Source organism: Cydia amplana, chromosome 18, assembly GCF_948474715.1.
Source record: "Cydia amplana chromosome 18, ilCydAmpl1.1, whole genome shotgun sequence".
NCBI lineage: Eukaryota > Metazoa > Arthropoda > Insecta > Lepidoptera > Tortricidae > Cydia > Cydia amplana.
In genome coordinates this window covers 1250944-1271426 of record NC_086086.1, presented here as the reverse complement: position 1 = coordinate 1271426, position 20483 = coordinate 1250944, and the positions used below count along the sequence as shown (strand labels likewise).

Sequence of the window (20483 nt, the reverse complement as noted above, 5' to 3'; positions counted from 1 at the left end):
TAGGTGTGGCACTGCGACTGGGCTGTACTGTTTGCGAACCCCACCAGTGTGTGTGCGGGGCTGCAGTCCAACCAAACGGTCACCACGGACTGAGCTGCGTTCGTTGCGCCGGTAGGTTCTCCAGACACCAGTGCATTAACGAAATTATTCGTCGTGCACTGGTGTCTGCGAATATTCCCTGTGTCTTAGAGCCCCAAGGCTTAAGCAGGACCGACGGAAAAAGACCAGACGGTCTGACGCTGGTCCCATGGGAGCGAGGACGCAGCCTCATTTGGGACGCGACGTGCGTAAGCACATTTGCCCCTTCCCATCTCAGCTACACGGTGCACAAAGCTGGAGCTGCTGCCGAAAACGCCGCCAAACTAAAACGGGTTAAATACTCAAATCTGGAGCCGACCTTCGATTTTGTACCAGTAGCCATAGAAACCAGCGGGCCTTGGTGTGCTGATGCTAAAAAATTCATAAGAAAGTTAGGTCAACGCCTACGAGAGAAAAGCGGCGACCCCAGGTCCGGCGCATTTTTAATCCAGCGTATCTCGCTAGCGGTACAAAGAGGTAACGCCAGCAGCGTACTAGGTACATTCAGCCGGGTACCTATGGCCTAAATGCATACAATACCATTAATTTTTATATTTACCTGAGTATATTAAATTTGTAAATTTCTGTACCTAATAAATAACTTTGCTTAAAAAATAAAAATATTTTTCAAAACATACCAAGTTTAGGTTTCTCCAGATACAATACCGTTGAAAATTTTTTGTTAAATATACCTCAAATTATACCGAATATCCTCATATCTATATCTATTTATTATTTATATTCATTGTATTTGTTTAGTTGTGTAAAAGTAGGTACCTACTTTGTTTTGTAATTATAACATGATATTGCACCGCCTACAAGTTATCTGATTTGCCCGAAGGTTGACTGGTAGAGAATGCATTTTAGCATTAAGTCCGCCTTTTGTACGTTTGTATTTTCATTTGTGCAATAAAGATTAAATAAATATCTAATTCTAATAAAGCAATTTTGAAAATATTTACATTTAGTATATTTGTTTTAATTTTTTCTATTCCCGTACCTTTATTTGTCATTTAAAAGGTCGTACACACACATTTAAACCCCTATGTTATAGTTGTCAAGACAAGTCTTTAGTCTATTCCTCAAAAAGGTATTTGTGCATACACGCAGTATCTTTTTGGTACTTTTACGATACTTCGTGTAATTACCACTTAAAAAATATTGTATGAAATACATTGTTGCCAACCTAATTTTAATTGTCATCTCTGACAGATGAGTACTAAGTGCATTGCTGCCAATTTACAAAATATTCATTAGGTTCTATAGTAGAAACAATAAAATTCCTTCAGAAGTCAGAAACGCGCATGTGACACCCGTAATATAGCAAGATCCATAGACTACGAACACCGCTTAGCGTTGCTTGTTAGTCTCCATAGGCTACTGTGGCCAAAATAGAGAAAAAAAAACTATAACTTTGAAAAAAAAATTGTAATTTAACTAAGAGCAAGTACCAGGGCCTCATGAGTTACTAGAAGGTGTCGCTGACCATACGGCCGTGGGGCGCGGGGCGCGGTGGCCGGGTCGCGTATCTTAGCTGTATACTTTTGGTTTGTTTACCTACATATATGTCCTATATGATTCCACTTGTTTTTAGTATTATTTTTGTTGAATGAAAAACATTTGTTAAATTTACAATTTTTTTTTCAAAGTGCTTGGTCGTAGAAAAAGATTTGTATGCAACGTTAAAGGTGAGTTTTTTCAGTTAATTCTTACATAGATAATTTTTACTACGACTTATAGATTCCGAGATATAAGCGACTTTCTGGAAAAACTATGCTTTCTATTTAAATATTTAATTGAGAGATTCGTAGATCACACTTTGTAAAATTGAAAAATTAAAAAAAAAAAAAATTGATGTAATTATTTTCAAAATTGCTTTCTTAGGGTTAGATATGAGGATATTAGGTATAATTTGAGGTATATTTTACAAAAAAATATTGAACGGTATTGTATCTGGAGAAGACCAAACTTGGTATGTTTTGAAAATTATATTTATTATAATTAAAAAAAATGACTGAAATGTAATGATATGATATTTTGGAATCGGCTCAGAAAGCCCTTTCGTTTAATACCACACACAATAGGTTTCAAAACAGTTTTTTTTAAATTCCATACAAAAAAAGATAACTCATCTCGTTTTTTTTATTTAATGGTGCTTCGGGTCAAATTGTTTCAAATGTCCTAAATATCAATCGTACCGATTTTCATACCTTTGACATCATTTGCAACATTTTACTGAATTTCTCGGTGTACTGCCAGCGCTATTAAGAAGGCGCAGAAATAAAAAAACAATTGGAAAAAAAATTTTGGGTGAACCCATATCTTCGTATAATGAATGAAGATGCAAATCATTTCAAAAGAAAATACCGGCGCGGCACCGCAGAAATCTGCGGCGCCGCACGCCGCTCGGCGGCACCGCGCGCGGCGAAACTCACCCCTTTGCGGCACCGCGCGCGGCGCCGCGCACCGCTTTGCGGCGCCGCAGCGCGGCACCGCAAAATTTTGCGTTGCGGCGGGCGTCGCCGCAGAGCGGTTTGCGGTGCCGCAGATTTCTGCGGTGCCGCGCCGCGCGGCGGCGGCGGCGCCGCACCGCTGACATGTGGCCGGGCCCATACACCTTTGAATTTCTTCGCAGATGTATGCAGGTTTCCTCACGATGTTTTTCCTTCACCGAAAAACTAGTGGTAAATATCAAATGATATTTCGTACATAAGTTCCGAAAAACTCATTGGTACGAGCCAGGATTTGAACCCGCGACTTCCGGATTGAAAGTCGGGCGTCATATCCACTCGGCCACCACCGCTTCGCACCGCACCGCACCGGTTGGCACTTACGAGTTTATAATGTTTTATACCATCCTAGGTAAATATGAACATGGACGCAATAAAGATATATGAATATGATGAGGGTTTCTGTGAGACTGGTATTATATTACACGCAAAAATGTCATTGACACCCAAGACCCAAGCTATTTAATCGGCCTGTCACAGTAGAACCTAGCAGCAAATAATGTCGAGTCCCTAAAGGGATCCAAGTCTAGAGACATCCCGGTCGTTGACCTTTCAAGGTTTCTTGTATTAGGACCTCTGATATATCAGAAATTGAAGTATCTTGCCTTGCCACTTTAGTTTGGAAGCTCTTGAATATGATTAATCGACAAATTTTAATGAATGCGAATTGCTTGCGGCGTAAAAAAATAAATCAATCGCACCAAAATATCAAGATAAACTTGTTTAATAAATTATGGTCTCTATTTATTTAATAAAATTTAATGTTGAGTTTATCATAGATCAAGTTAATAATTAAAAAGTCATCTTATAAATCAGCTTACAAATATTAACATACGTAATTACATACGTAACTACTAGTCAAACCCGTTCCTTATCGCTTCCGGTGCAAGAGTGCCCATAATGCTCACGGCATTACCCCGCTGGATGGCTATGGACAGCCTCTGCACCAGAAACGATTCGGAGCGGGGATCTTTATTTAATTAAAATTTATTACATAAATTATAATAACAATGAACAAATGGTAGACTTAAAGCTAAATGGCATTCACTGCCTGACAACAGCAGAGATAAGTACATACAAATTGGTGCAGAGAGAGAAATTTATATTGATAAAATTTAAATAATTTAAAGAACTACATATATTACATAAACAAATAAAAAATATATAAACGCATATAAAATACCACAAACCATAAAGTAAATATAATACTGATGAATTCTTGTTTTAGAAAATGTTTACGTAACAGCCGCTCGAAATAAAACTTACTTGGAGCTTAAATATCTGTTGTTTTACCTAGTTTAATATTAGACAGTACCTAAACGTTTATTTCTACCCTTCCTACAAATGTAAAAGCCTAGAGCCCTTTAGCAGTTCTTTTTATACCCTTTTCGTAAGAAATAAGTCTGGAAAATATTTCCCGAATAAAATACATTTGTGTTTGACACTTCCCCTAATTCGTTACATGACTGACAGCCCAATCGTACAGAACATACTTTGTCTAGCAATATTGTTGATTAAATTATTTGCTCAGTTGTTTAACTTATAATAACGGATCGTATTTTGGATCTGCTTTACAGACTGAATAGTTAGGTACACAAAGGGCATTTTAAAATAAATGGATTGTATAATAAGTCGTGTTTCGTAAGTCGTTTCTAAGCCACGTATTCACTGTTACCATTTTTTATTTAGAAAACAGGTTTATGAACAAGGTTTCGTAATGTGTAGGTACCATTCATTTTCTGAGAAACTTTGTTTACCAACACTGTTCATATAAATAAACATAATTGTTTATAGTGAAAACGTGGCTTTACATATCAACCTACATGACGCCCAGTTCGGTTTTCGACCCGGACTTTCAACTGAATCGGCTATACTATGTCTTAAGCATACTGTTCAATATTACACTAAGCGGAACACGTCAGTTTTTGCATGTTTTCTGGACTTGTCGAAGGCATTTGACCTAGTATCTTACAAGCTGTTATGGCGTAAGTTACGGAATGGGACTAGTTTACCAGTTGAAGTAACAAACATGTTTGAGTATTGGTATGATCATCAAATAAATATTGTGAGATGGGCTGGGGGATACTCAGACCCTTATAAAATGAAGTGTGGTGTGAGACAGGGAGGGTTAACGTCACCCACACTTTTTAATCTTTATGTTAATGGGTTGATTGAGGAGCTCAGCAGCGCCGGTGTAGGTTGTTCGGTGGACGGCTGTTTTGTTAATAATATTAGCTATGCCGACGATATGGTGCTGCTGAGCCCCTCAATAAACGCATTAAAAATCATGCTAGGTATATGTGAGAGATATGTTGTGGCCCACGGGCTCAAATATAATAAAAAAAAAAAAAAAAAAAAAAAAGTCATTTAAAAAAATGTCAAGAAGAGTGAGATCTTAGTCTTTAAGTCTGGTACGAAAACATATCCCATACCACCTATTAGTCTAGACGGTTCTCCTCTTCAGACTGTTACAAAATTTAAATATTTGGGCCATTGGGTCACAGACACTCTCAAAGATGATGAAGACATAGAAAGGGAACGCAGAGCACTATCGGTTAGGGGTAACATGTTGTCACGCAGGTTTGCACGCTGTTCCCGCGAGGTCAAAATTACTCTATTTAAAACGTACTGCCAAAACCTGTACACGTGCAACCTGTGGAGCAACTACACCAAAAAAACCTTTAGTGCTCTGCGTGTCCAGTACAACAACGCCTTCAGGGGTTTGTTGGGGCTGCCCTGGCGATGCAGCGCGTCAGGAATGTTCGCCGAGTGGGCACAGACGGCTTCCACGCAGTGCTGCGTAAGAGGGTAGCGTCCCTGTGGCAACGCGTGCGGGGCAGCACCAACACACTCCTGAAGGTGATTGCGGAAAGGGTCGATAGCCCTCTTATAACTCACTGGATCTCAATACATGTAAGATCCAATGAGCATTATATATTTTACTAACGTTTATTTTTATAGTTTATAGTTTTTTATTTTTATTTTATTTTTCTTTTCTTTTCTTTGTTACCTACTAATATAGTTTTGTAGACAAAAATATGGATACCTGGTGTCTGAAATAAATATTTTCATTTTCATTTTCATTTCATTTCATTTCATTTCATTTCATTTCATTTCATTTAGTTTTGTAGTTAAAATTATTTAAAAAAACATGCTTTCAAGTGAGAAACTACAGTCTTCAAGTTATTCATGTAAGTGGAGGTTAAAACAACTTTTAACCGAATTTTTTGCTCATTCATTTATATCCATGTGTGTTTACATCATTAGTCATAAATCTAATGCAACGTTTATATCCACAGCGTTAAGACTGAGCAAGTCCCAGGCGGCGCGGACAGCCTGCTTCGCCTCGCACGAGTGAACAGCAGTGACGCCGGGAACTACACGTGCGCCGTGCGAGGAGCTCGCCCTCACACCGTGTCCGTGCACGTGCTCAATGGTACGTTCTGACTCCAGGCGTCGAGACCGAGCAAGTCCCAGGCGGAGCGAACAGCCTGCTTCGCCTCGCACGAGTGAACAGCAGTGACGCCGGGAACTACACGTGCGCCGTGCGAGGAGCTCGCCCTCACACCGTGTCCGTGCACGTGCTCAATGGTACGTTCTACCTCCAAGCGTCGAGACCGAGCAAGTCCCAGGCGGAGCGAACAGCCTGCTTCGCCTTGTACGAGTGAACAGCAGTGACGCCGGGAACTACACGTGCGCCGTGCGAGGAGCTCGCCCTCACACCGTGTCCGTGCACGTGCTCAATGGTACGTTCTACCTCCAAGCGTCGAGACCGAGCAAGTCCCAGGCGGAGCGAACAGCCTGCTTCGCCTTGTACGAGTGAACAGCAGTGACGCCGGGAACTACACGTGCGCCGTGCGAGGAGCTCGCCCTCACACCGTGTCCGTGCACGTGCTCAATGGTACGTTCTACCTCCAAGCGTCGAGACCGAGCAAGTCCCAGGCGGAGCGAACAGCCTGCTTCGCCTTGTACGAGTGAACAGCAGTGACGCCGGGAACTACACGTGCGCCGTGCGAGGAGCTCGCCCTCACACCGTGTCCGTGCACGTGCTCAATGGTACGTTCTGACTCCAGGCGTCGAGACCGAGCAAGTCCCAGGCGGCGCGGACAGCCTGCTTCGCCTCGCACGAGTGAACAGCAGTGACGCCGGGAACTACACGTGCGCCGTGCGAGGAGCTCGCCCTCACACCGTGTCCGTGCACGTGCTCAATGGTACGTTCTGACTCCAGGCGTCGAGACCGAGCAAGTCCCAGGCGGCGCGGACAGCCTGCTTCGCCTCGCACGAGTGAACAGCAGTGACGCCGGGAACTACACGTGCGCCGTGCGAGGAGCTCGCCCTCACACCGTGTCCGTGCACGTGCTCAATGGTACGTTCTGACTCCAGGCGTCGAGACCGAGCAAGTCCCAGGCGGCGCGGACAGCCTGCTTCGCCTCGCACGAGTGAACAGCAGTGACGCCGGGAACTACACGTGCGCCGTGCGAGGAGCTCGCCCTCACACCATGGTCGTACACGTGCTCAATGATATCTCATTCACTCATATAGCGATATAGCGAGACAGCATTTGCGTGAACAGCAGGGCAACTATGATAGAATTGAATTTTCATCATGATCTTATTCAGAGTATATACAGGGTGACATTTGAGTCGTGATCGTAATATGTTTTTCTAACTCCATAAACAACGAGCAATTTAATGCCCCTACTCTTACTAAAATCAGACAAGATTTTGTTTAATTTTTTGGTTATTTTTTGTCATTTATTTTACATTTACAAGTGGCAATGTGGTATTTAAACAGCTTTGTAAGATATTTCAAACGAAAAATTAAGTAAATTTTATTGCTAACTGGGACAAATTACAAAATTGATGTCAATGAAAGATCCGATTCAATTTACTAATTTATATATCTTAATAAGCCGTTGTAATATCCTAAGTCCAAAAAGTAAAATAAATGACAAAAAATAAAAAAAAATCTTTTCTGATTTTAGTAAGAGTATTTAGTAGGCATTAAATTGCTAGTTGTTTATGGAGTTAGAAAAACATATATTATTACTGATCACGACTCAAATGTCACCCTGTACAGATTATAGAGTATTATGGTACATTACAATAAAGATACTGAACATTAATACATACCTAATAAAATAATCGAATAAAGTAAGGACCCTAAATATGAATTGACCGAGCGGGACAGCAATATAGTTATGCGCGTGCGATAGAAATATGTGAGTCAATATACGAAATTATTCGTGGTTAGCGACCTAACTCTTAGAATGAGAAGCTTATTTAACAGTAAGTAGGTATAACACCTCATTATATTCAAAACTTTCGCGCACCAACTTCATAACTTCCACGTTAAAACTGTGTTATATGAACATGTCGAAATCGTTAACGTATTAACTCATTACTACGCGAACTCGTTCTAACTTGTTAACTAGGAGTGCAGTTTGAATAGGGTTCGGGAAAATTCAATATTAGCAAAATAACGCCGCCGAGAGACGATGGCAAAATACCCTGGTTACACTTAAAACATATTAATCATATTATAGTAGTTTCAAAGATCTTTTTTTTTCTTTACAAGATCTTGTGTGCAATAATATGTACCTACTCTTCGAAGGCCGCAAAAATATGTGACACGCAAACGATGCTAAAAATTGCAGGATGTTTTTTCCTTTCCGTCTAATCCTATCTGGAATGGAGTATAGTACAAAACATTTAAACTAGAGTTAAGGAACGCTTCCCACGTATCCCCGACCTCCAGCAACACACCGACGGCAAGACATTAAAGATTATCTTCAACGTCGATAGAAGGAATGCAGACGCACCTAATGGGATAAACAAACGCACCCTTTGATACAAGTACAGGCGTATGTAATGCATCACCTATTTTATGGCGGTTGTCAATTAATGCCGCTCCCACGGGATCGACTCTTCATTATCTTAATGGCAGCGACAGCATAAACGCTCCAGAAACTTCTCATGGCCTACGTGACTCCAGACAACGCATCCCCACGGTTTCGGGATGAATATAAGCGGCCATCTCGACCAGCGGAAGACAGTTCTCATCGAGTTCTCATCGAGTCCTCATCTAGTTCGCATCCAGCGACCAGGCTACACGTGAGCTCCGAATCGCTCGGTGTACCGGTACACCCTCGCGCTGCTAAACTATATTGAATTAAACTCGTAATTGTAAAATCAAATAAAGTAAATACCTCCTCATCGGTGTTTTATAAGAAGACCTCCGTTCTCTCAAGACACTTAACTGGTGACAGCGACGGGCGAGTCTCCCAGCGAGCAGCGGCTACACATCGTCGGCGCGAACTGGAAGGTTTCAACCTGAAGAGATTCGACCACTGCCTTATGAAGACCACAGTACTCATCGCACTGGCGGCTACCCTGTGAGTTTTCCTACATTTTCCTTTCATTTTCCTAATTATTTTGTACGCATTTCCACCATTTTTTTTTTCTTTAAAAAAAAAAAAGAGACAGTTCTATTCTGTGATAGGATTTAATTAATTTAATATCAAAATGGCTCTGAATCATACTACGATCGAAAAATATTTGCCCAAATATGAAGGTGATAGACAAACTTTAGATTTCTTTTTAAATCAAGTTACTATGTTAGCTAGAGCAGCAGACGCTGACGCAAGGGCCCTGTTTCCAATTATATTAAAAAGCAAGTTACGCGGGGAAGCAATTAAAGCAATTGCTCACATGCCAAACAACACGGTAGAAGAAATTGTAAATTCCTTAAGGTCTAAATTTGGTGACACTAGAAGTATAGAACAAATTCTTTCTGAAATCACTCGCATTAAACGGTTCCCTAACGAAAGTGCTCTAGGATTTGCTGATAAAATAAAAGAACTTTTGTACGCAGCGAAAAATAAAGCGGATTCACCGCAAGCAACAGCCATTTTGGAGAACGTTTGCATCGACCAATTATGTAAACACTTGGATATCGCGACTGATCGATTAATCCGTTCCGCGCAACACACCACTTTTGATGACGCGTATAATCAATTAAAACACGAGTTAGAAGTCCACCCCGAGTACTTCCAGAGAAAACAAGAAAAATCATTTAAATCTAATCCAAGATTTAACTATAATAATAAAAACTATAATCAACATACTGTACTAAAACCGAATTTCAATCAAAACCGCGTAAATCAACACCAATCTAACCAATTCGCACAAATATCTTATCCTAATCTGCAGTTAAATAACAACAACAATCAAATGCATTGGGCCAACCAACCGCGACCAACTCCGGAACAATGGCGACAAACATACCCGCCAAAACACCAACCTCAAAGATTAACTGACCATTTAGATAGTGATATTTCAATGAGAACCGCGACTAGTAGGCGACCTGTAAATCGTCCGCCAAGACCGCGACCGGTAGAAGTTTTTAATACACAAATAAATACCAATGAACATAATGGTAATTACGAACATAATTATGACCCCAACACGTATGATGGCGATGATTTTTTTCAAGAAACAGGACCACAAAACGAATTGACGTAAAATTAAATTATTTAGATAAAGATCATCTCCCATATATCACTATAGATGAATGGGGAGGAAAAATCTTAATAGATTCTGGTAGTAATAGGTGCCTTATTGGATCATCAATATTGAAGTCTAATAGGAATTTTAATAATAAAGTTATCGATAAAGAGTTTACAATTACGACTGCTCATAGTAAAACAAAACATCGAGGAGCTATTAATTTAAAATTATACCCGTTAGGCGAAGACATAGAACATGAATTTTTGATCTATGACTTTGACCCCAAATATGCGGGAATGATAGGATGGGACCTGATTTTAAAGCTTAACGCAATAATTCATCCAAAAAAGTGTGAACTTATCATGCCAAACAAAATAATTCCAATTAGCATAGACTATCCGGAGAAAATCTCAAAAATCGATCCGCTCTCGGATAATCTAATTACATGTGTATCTAACAAACCGGACGGCGAATACTTTATCCCTGAAATCGGGACAAACACCGTCCTCATTAATTGTGCATTAGTGTCAGTGATAGATGGCAAATATAGATTAGGTGTCACAAACCTAAGTCCTAGGCCCCAAAAATTCAAAAATAATTTTGATAATTTCTTACAATCAATACCGAATGGATTAAAATCTGTATCGGAAGTATTAGACAATGTTAAAATAAACAAAACGGAAGCTAGTAAATTAACGATTCGAACGGATCACATGAATATGGAAGAAAAAGCTAAAATTACCAAGTTAGTACACGAATTTAAAGACGTGTTTCATACGGGTCAAGAGCCACTTACCTTTACCCATACAGTTAAACATAAATTACGTTTGACAGATGATACACCCATTTATGTGCGCAATTACAGGAAACCACCAAAACAACAAGAGGAAATAGACAAACAAGTTAACGAGTTACTTAAAAATGGCATTATCCGTGAGTCTAATTCCCCTTGGAGTTGTCCTGTTCACATTGTACCTAAAAAACCTGACGCATCCGGTAAGGTTAAATGGCGCATGGTCATAGACTACAGGCAATTAAATGCAAAAACAATCGAAGATAAATATCCTCTGCCAAATATAGAGGAAATATTGGATAAATTAGGTAGAGCTCAGTACTTCACTACGCTAGACCTCGCGAGTGGGTACCATCAGATAGAAATGCACGAGGAAGATATCGAAAAAACTGCGTTTTCAACTAATCACGGACATTGGGAATTTTTACGCATGCCTTTTGGTTTAAAAAACGCTCCGGCTACATTTCAACGATTAATGGATTTAATATTACGCGACCTCTTATATAATACATGCCTCGTATATCTAGACGATATAATCATTTACTCAACTTCGTTGGACGAGCACATACAAAAATTACGAAAAGTATTTGAACGCTTGCGACAACATAATTTAAAAATACAACCAGATAAATCTGAGTTTCTTCAAAAACATGTAGAGTACTTAGGACACGAGTTAACACCTAACGGTCTAACACCTAACCAACGCAAAGTACAAGACATAGTTAATTTCCCAGTACCAAAAACCGAAAAAGAAATACGATCCTTTTTGGGATTGACAGGCTATTATAGGAGATTCATTAATAACTATGCTCAAATAACAAAACCATTGACTAAATGCTTAAAAAAACGCGCCAAGATTATAATAGATGATGAGTTTTTAAAGTCAGTACAGAAGCTAAAAGAATTAATTACCAACGAACCTATTTTAAAGTATCCAGATTTTGATCAACAATTTATTGTTACCACAGACGCTAGTGACATAGCGTTAGGAGCGGTTTTGTCTCAGAAAGAAGATAATGTCGAAAAACCAATCGCTTATGCATCTAGAACTTTATCTGATACAGAATCTAAATATTCTACAACTGAAAAAGAGCTACTTGCGATAGTTTGGGCTTGCAAACACTTTAGACCGTACTTATATGGTCGTAAGTTCATCATTTACACCGATCATAAACCTTTAACTTGGTTAATGTCTTTAAAAGACCCCAATTCTAGGTTAACTAGGTGGAGACTTCGACTAGCTGAATTCGACTTCGAAATAAAATACAAACAAGGCTCTATTAACTCGAACGCAGATGCTTTGTCACGGGTAAAAATTAATTTTAACGATAATGAATCAATATTAGCTCAGAACGGTAGCGACATGGATGAACAAATTAACTACAATGATAACCGCGAAGAAATCCAAACACAGCACTCACAAGATGACAACATACACCAGGGAATTCCTATTATGAATGATGTCATAAATAAAAAGCCACATCAAATTTATTTTAAACTACACAATAAATTAGATAATATAAACGTGCGAAAGGAAGACGGTAACGAAATCATAGAAGTTAGCCTGTATACATCTAAACGACCAGGAGAAGCACTCAGGAAACTTGCACGCGAGTATTTAAAACCAGGTATTCACTATTACGCTTTCTTTTACGTAGATGAATTATATCAAGAAATGGTAAAGATCCTCACTAAAGAACATAATCCTCAAATTCGTATAACTCGTTGTACTGAAATAGTGGAAACCGTAGTTGAAAAGGAAAAGCAAATCGATATCATAAAAAGTTATCACGAAGGAAAAACGAATCATCGCGGTATTACCGAAACTTTAATGCATATTAGTAGGAAATATTGGTGGAAAAATATTATGTCGGATATCCGCGAATATATTAATAACTGCTCTATTTGTAAGGCAGGCAAATACGAACGGCATCCAATGCGTCCACCAATGTTATTGCCACCAATAGCTTTGCGACCACTTAATCATATTTTTTGCGATGTTGTTGATATTGAAGGCAAGCTTTACTTATCTATAGTAGACGGATTCTCTCGTTTCGCAGTAGTTAAAAGATTAAAAGATAAAAATAGCTCAACAGTTATGTCAAAACTTCTTTCTTACTTTGCACACTATGGTGTCCCTGCAGAAATAACGACTGACGCAGGAAAAGAATTCGCACTACTTAAGGAATTAGTTAATTTATATCACATTAAGATTAATTTCACTACGCCTTATAATCCAGCATCACACGGGATCGTCGAAAGATTCCACTCAACTTTGAGAGAACATTGTCGATTGCTTAGTGAACAATATAAAAATAAACTACCGCACGATGACAAAATGAAACTCGCATTAATAGCATACAACAGCTCGATACAATCAGACACAAAATTAACTCCACATGAAATCTTATTTGGACATATTGAAACGGAACCTTTGTTTAACTTTCTCCATGATTCACAGTTGTTAAATACTCTATTGGAAAAACATAGAGAACATTTAAAAACGGTTTACGATTATATATACAAAATAAAACGGGATGCTCAAATAAAAAGAACAGACGAATATAATAAGAATACCGAATTACCAGCCCCAATAGTCGAAACTCACGAAAAACTCCCAACCACTAATAAACAAGCTAACGTATTTTGTACTCGCCGAAAAACCTACATTCGCGACACAAAAACCCCAAAAATATATTTGGATAGTCGAGGTAAACGACGAGCAGCAAATAAATTGAGGCCTGTTGTTGTTACAGGTTCCTCCAAGTCCAGGGTAGTCAACCCTACCTAATCAAGAAGTTAGAAAATCCCAATGGCGTATACCTCGAAAAAATAGGACCAATTGCAGAAATAGAAGGCTACAGATATCTAACCAAAAGATGTAATCTAACCGAAATCCTTAACATCCTTAACAAATTAATGTCTAATAGAGTTCAAACTGATAATTACCACATTAACAGTCTTTATACCCATTTATTAGGAAGATTAAAAGGATTAATGAACCAAAACGTTGGTCGATCCAAACGCGGCCTTATTGATGGTCTTGGAACAATTGTTAAATTTATAGCTGGAAACCCTGATGCGAATGATTTAAAAGAAATTAATAACAATATTCAAACACTTACAAATAACCAAGAAACATTACTTAACAACTTAAACGAAACTATTAACAAAGTTGACTTAAGGCTTAAAAGCATTACAAAACGTTTAAACACTATGTACGAAGTAAGTTTTACTAATAAGGCAAATATTGATATTTTAACTACTTTTATATTAATGGAAGATATAATTAATATCTTAGAGTTAGGCATAACATTAGCTAAGCCAGGAATACCTTGTAAAGACATTTTTGAGGAGGCAAACAATGTAGAAGTCGATCGTATTATGGTTTACACTGTTAGTAATGTCATACACTTTGTTGCAAAAATAGCGGAAATTAAAGCTAAAAGTGGTAATGCATACAACCTCATCCCTTTCCCGACTCATGATGGTCTAATCCTCGAAATCCAAAAACCTTCAATCCTCATTAAAAACTCATGGTACGCCTACCCAAGTGCTGAACAATGCAAAGCTAAGAAAACCATGATGGTCTGCAAACACGTTTGGTGGAAGGACTCCAATAAAACACCTGACTGCATCCATCAAGCTCTGCTTCTCAAAAACAATCACACGTGCCTTACGACGAAACTAGAAGAAGAGGAAGCTATCACAACAATAAACGACGGCAATTTCCTGTTATACTCAAGAGGACCACAACGAGTAACCATCAATTGCAATGAAACGTTTTACGAAGTCATCCAAGGGCCATATAAACTACACCTTAATCCCGGCTGTGAACTACAGATGGCGAACCTATATACTAAAGTGATCTCGAAAACCAACAATCTATTCAAAGAAGAAGTCCAGCAGATACAGATGCACTTAGAACAAAAAACAGATAAGATCCAATATACGGATGAAGATTTACAAATACACCTGAAGCCATTAGAATCAACAATCAAATCAAACATACATCAACATATTTGGATACCCAGCGTGTGGAGCATAAGCATATTTATGTGCCTCATCGGGTGCGCCATATACCTCAAGTGCACCCAACGCCGCAGCAGCCTCGAGAACACGGGCGTAACAAGCTACACCCTTAGTTCTCTCTTAAGGGGGGAGGAGTTAAGGAACGCTTCCCACGTATCCCCGACCTCCAGCAACACACCGACGGCAAGACATTAAAGATTATCTTCAACGTCGATAGAAGGAATGCAGACGCACCTAATGGGATAAACAAACGCACCCTTTGATACAAGTACAGGCGTATGTAATGCATCACCTATTTTATGGCGGTTGTCAATTAATGCCGCTCCCACGGGATCGACTCTTCATTATCTTAATGGCAGCGACAGCATAAACGCTCCAGAAACTTCTCATGGCCTACGTGACTCCAGACAACGCATCCCCACGGTTTCGGGATGAATATAAGCGGCCATCTCGACCAGCGGAAGACAGTTCTCATCGAGTTCTCATCGAGTCCTCATCTAGTTCGCATCCAGCGACCAGGCTACACGTGAGCTCCGAATCGCTCGGTGTACCGGTACACCCTCGCGCTGCTAAACTATATTGAATTAAACTCGTAATTGTAAAATCAAATAAAGTAAATACCTCCTCATCGGTGTTTTATAAGAAGACCTCCGTTCTCTCAAGACACTTAACTCTAGATTAAGTCACAAAATTAAGCTTTTTCCACAAAGAGTTAATTGGTAGACTTCTACATTTTTCAATATGATACACTTAAGCATAACAAAATATTATGTATTCGACTAGTCAATTAACCTGTACTATACACATTAAATAATGCTCAATATAAAAATATATTACTACGTTTGATTGACGTATGCATTAGTTATGAGCTGTAATTTATTCCATGTTATTTCTTACCTAACATCTAAATAACCATTCACCGAATTGTGTATTCTATTGTCATTATATTAAGGTACAAAGTTGCATGCTCCGTAAAATGAAATTCAAGTTGCAGTGAATATTATGCTGCAAGCATCGTTGAGCAGTTAAGTTGTAGTGGTCAGCTATTTCTTCGTGCAATTTGTATTAAACCAAAGAGAATAGAGTGTAAAGAGTTATTGTCAAAGTAAATCTTGTAGTCACAGTTCATTTACTGCCATCTTGCGACAGATGATTAAATATTTTAAAACGCCATTTGCATTTGATCCTTATTCATCTATCTATATATATAAATGCAAGTGTCCTGACTGACTGACTGACTGACTGACTGACTGACTGACTGATTCATCAACGCAGAGCCGAAACTACAAAAGCTAGAAAGTTGAAATTTGCACACTAGGTTGAATTTATAAAGTGTACAAGAGATAAGAAGCGATTTTGAAAAATTCAACCCCTAAGGGGGTTAAAAAGGGGATGAAAGGTTGTATGGGGTGCAAGTTTTATTTTAAGCTAGGAATTTGAAACTTTGTAACAATGTACTATATTAAAAAACAAGAAAACTAATTTCTGCGTTTTTGAAAATTCATCCCCCAAGGTGGTGAAAAAGGGGTTGAAAGTTTGTATGGAGATCAAATATTTTTGTGAGTGTTGGACTTGAAACTTTGTACATGGGGATATTATTATAAGACGGGAAAAGTAATTTCAGCGTTTTTGAAAATTCATCCCCTAACAGGGTTAAAAAGGGGTTGAAAGTTTGATCCATTACAAATGCTTTGAAACTTCTTAGAAATACATAATAGCCGATGACAAAAAACAGGAATTGCGACGTTTTAGATAATTCAACCCCTAAGGGGGTAAAAAAGGGGATGAAACTTTGTCCTGGGGTGCAAATTTTATTTTAAGCTAGGACCTTGACACTTCGTAAAAAGGTATTAAATTAAAAAACAAGAAAACTGATTTCAGCGTTTTTAAGACTTCATCCCCCGAGGTGGTAAAAAAGGGGTTGAAAGTTTGTACGGAGATCAAATATTTTTGATAGTGCGGGACTTGAATCTTTGTATTTGGGGATATTATTAGAAGACAGGAAAAGTTATTTCAGCGTTTTGTAAAATTCATCCCCTAACAGGGTTAAATAGGGGTTGAAAATTTGAATCCATTACAAATTCTTTGAAACTTCTTAGAAAGGCATAATAGCCGATTACAAAAAAAGTAATTGCAACATTTTTGGAAATTCAACCCCTAAGGGGATTAGAAAGGGGATGAAAGTTCGTCATGGGGTGCAAATTTTATTTTAATCTAGGAGTTTGAAACTTTGCAGAAAGGTATTAAATTAAAATACAAGAAAACTAATTTCAGCGTTTTTGAAAATTCATCCCCTATGGTGGTGAAAAAAGGGTTGAAAGTTTGTATGGATATCAAACATTTTTTTCGAGCGCGGGACTTGAATCTTTGTATTTGGGGATATTATTAGAAGACAGGAAAAGTGATTTCAGCGTATCGTAAAATTCATCCCCTAACAGGGTTAAAAACGGGTTGAAAGTTCGTATAGGGTTCAAATTTTATTTTAAGCTAGGAACTTAAAACTTTGCAAAAAGATATTAAATTAAAATATAAGAAAACTAATTTCAGCGTTTTTGAAAATTCATATCTCAAGGTGGTGAAAAAGGGGTTGAAAGTTTGTATGGATATCAAACATTTTTACGAGCGCGGGACTTGAATCTTTGGATTTGGGGATATTATTAGAAGACAGGAAAAGTAATTTCAGCGTTTTGTAAAATTCATCCCCTAACAGGGTTAAAAAGGGGTTGAAAATGTGTATAGGGTTCAAATTTTATTTTAAGCTAGGAACTTGAAACTTTGTAAAAAGATATTAAATTAAAATACAAGAAAACTAATTTCAGCGTTTTTGAAAATTCATCCTCTAAGGTGGTGAAAAAGGGGTTGAAAATTTGTATGGATATCAAACATTTATTCGAGCGCGGGACTTGAATCTTTGGATTTGGGGATATTATTAGAAGACAGGAAAAGTAATTTTAGCGTTTTGTAAAATTCATCCCCTAACAGGGTTAAAAAGGGGTTGAAAGTTTGTATGGGGTTCAAATTTTATTTTAAGCTAGGAACTTGAAACTTCGTAAAAAGGTACTATTTTAAAACAACAAAAACTAATTTCAGCGTTTTTGAAAATTCATATCTCAAGGTGGTGAAAAAGGAGTTGAAAGTTTGTATGGATGATGGAGATCAAACATTTTTGTGAGTGCGGGGCTTGAATTTTTGTACAGAGGCATATTATTAAAATATAAGAAAACTAATTTCAGCATTTTCTAAAATTCATCCCCTAACAGGGTTAAAAAGGGGTTGAAAATTTGTATGGGGTTCAAATTTTATTTACGCTAGGAACTTGAAACTTCATAAAAAGGTATTATTTTAAACGGCAAAAAACTAAGTTCAGCGTTTTTGAAAATTCATATCTCAAGGTGGTGAAAAAGGGGTTGAAAGTTTGTATTGAGATAAATATTTTTGTGAGTGTGGGGCTTGAATTTTTGTACATAGGCATATTATTAGAATGCAAGAAAAGTTGTTTCAGCGTTTTTAAAAATTCATCCCTTAAAAGGGTTAAAAAGGGGTTGAAAGTTTGTATGGGGTTCAAATTTTATTTTAAGCTAGGAACTCGAGACTTCGTAAAAAGGTATTTCATCACAAGAGAAGAAAACTAATTTCAGAGTTTTTGATAATTCATCCCCATGGTGGTGAAAAAGGAGTTGAAGATTTGTATGGAGGTCAAACATTTATTTGAGTGCGGGACTTGAATCGTTGTATAAAGGCATATAAGTATTAAAATACAAAAAAAGTGATTTCAGCGTTTTTAAAAATTCATCCCCTAAAATGGTTAAAAAGGTGTTGAAAGTTTGTATAGGGTTCAAATTTTATTTAAAGCTAGAAACTTCAAACTTCGTAAATAGGTTGTTAAGTAGTAGGTTTTATTAAATAGAGGACATGAAAATCTTCTAAGGGGGTTGAGATGAGGGAGTATATCGAGAACAATTTTATTCAGTTAGGGGCTTGAAACTTCGTAGGTTGTGAAAGACAAGTCTCATGCGTTGTATAATATTAATAATTAACAAATGATTAACCGTCCTACTGCGATCTTTTGCTGTATAATGTTCTAAGCTAATGTAGAATATATAACCACCAATATACAAATCCACGCGTACGAAGTCGCGGGCAACAGCTAGTAACTCTATAAATGTACTACCTGTAACTACCAAATTTACTTTGACAATAGGCCTTTATTTAAATTCTCTTCGGTATAAACTGACGATCGCGTACTGTTCCAGCTTGCTAATATAGCAGAAACAATATTCATAGTAACAAAGATAACTAAAGCCTGACAAGATTATTTTAGGTATTGAGATAGTGTAGTACCTACAAGCAGTTTATGGAAATAATAAACGTACCGGAAAATGGGATGCAAAGACACGATTTTCGACTTCGAAATTGGAAATAATTTTGAAAATCGCTAATATTTGCTTACTAAACTTTGGCAACACTTACACTACTACCACGGTTACCAAAGCATTTTCTTTAATGTTGCTACAGTAGACAGTGCTTAATAGTTTAGTACGTATTTGCAATTTTCAAAATTACTCCTCGTTTGAAGTTACCTACCTCAAACAATGTATCATTTCCAATTTCTAGCACAATTTACCTTGTTCCAGAAGAAAGCCTAGCCGAGCTGCACGCCGGCTCAGCACACCACCCGGTCTCCGCAACCACAATAACGATAGCGTTAATAACGTTAACCGTTATAACGTACGACATAACGTCGTTAACGCCATTGCTTGTCGCGTCACTATCCTGCGCGACGAATGGCCCATCGAACGGAAACGTTATGGTACTACCCACGTGATAAATAATTGTGTAAATAAATTAAGAGATTATTGAATAAAGAATATAATTAACGGTTACGGGGAAATAAAATTTCATTATAATAATGTTTTGTTGTTTTATTTTAGTGTGGTAACTGAAAGGTTATGTTTGAGTAGGTTATTATAAAACCAGAGCAAATTACGATAACGAAATCGGTTTCCGTAGTTCGACTGATATTATGTACAGCTAAGCTGCAGAGTTGAGTGACCCTCCCCCCTGCATATAAATCTGTTTTCAGGGAGGGGGGGGGGGGTCACTTAACTCTGCAGCTTACTGTACAATAAAGCACCTAAACCTAGAAGTATATAGTTACGATTTATAGGGGCAACAGCACACTGCGTCCGATTCGCACGTCGCTCCGAAATTTGAGCGAGACAACGCTATGATAGCGTAAGCGACGTCCCTCTCGCACGTTTTATACTGCAATTTTTCCTATCTAGTTGTTTCGATTTAGTCTAAACCTTGTTTATAAATGACCTACGTTAACGGTTAGATGGCAGTGTTCTTTAGTTTTGTTAAATTGAGATTACGAGGAAATAACAGCTTGTTATTTTTCGGGCATCAAAAATAATAATCAGCAGCATTTACCTATTAGAAATGTAATTATATACCCTGGTAGCCGTGAAGTGTAGGACTCTTACGGTAGATGTCGCTATGAGCCTCCCTAGGGCTCATATATGGTGGAAATATTCGCTGAATTGGGTACGGTCGCTCGGT

The 20483-nt window shown here is 38.1% G+C and overlaps 1 protein-coding gene across 1 annotated transcript in view; it reads left to right on the top strand.

Moving 5' to 3' along the window:
- LOC134656291 (uncharacterized) overlaps nt 1-19828 on the top strand; it is a 126991-nt gene extending 107163 nt beyond the window's left edge. The window contains exons 6-7 of the mRNA XM_063511810.1: nt 5888-6024; nt 19559-19828. Coding sequence (XP_063367880.1) covers nt 5888-6024; nt 19559-19746 — 325 coding nt within the window. The 3' untranslated portion in view covers nt 19747-19828. The remainder of the gene's footprint in view (nt 1-5887; nt 6025-19558) is intronic.
- The last annotated feature ends 655 nt before the right edge of the window (nt 19829-20483 follow it).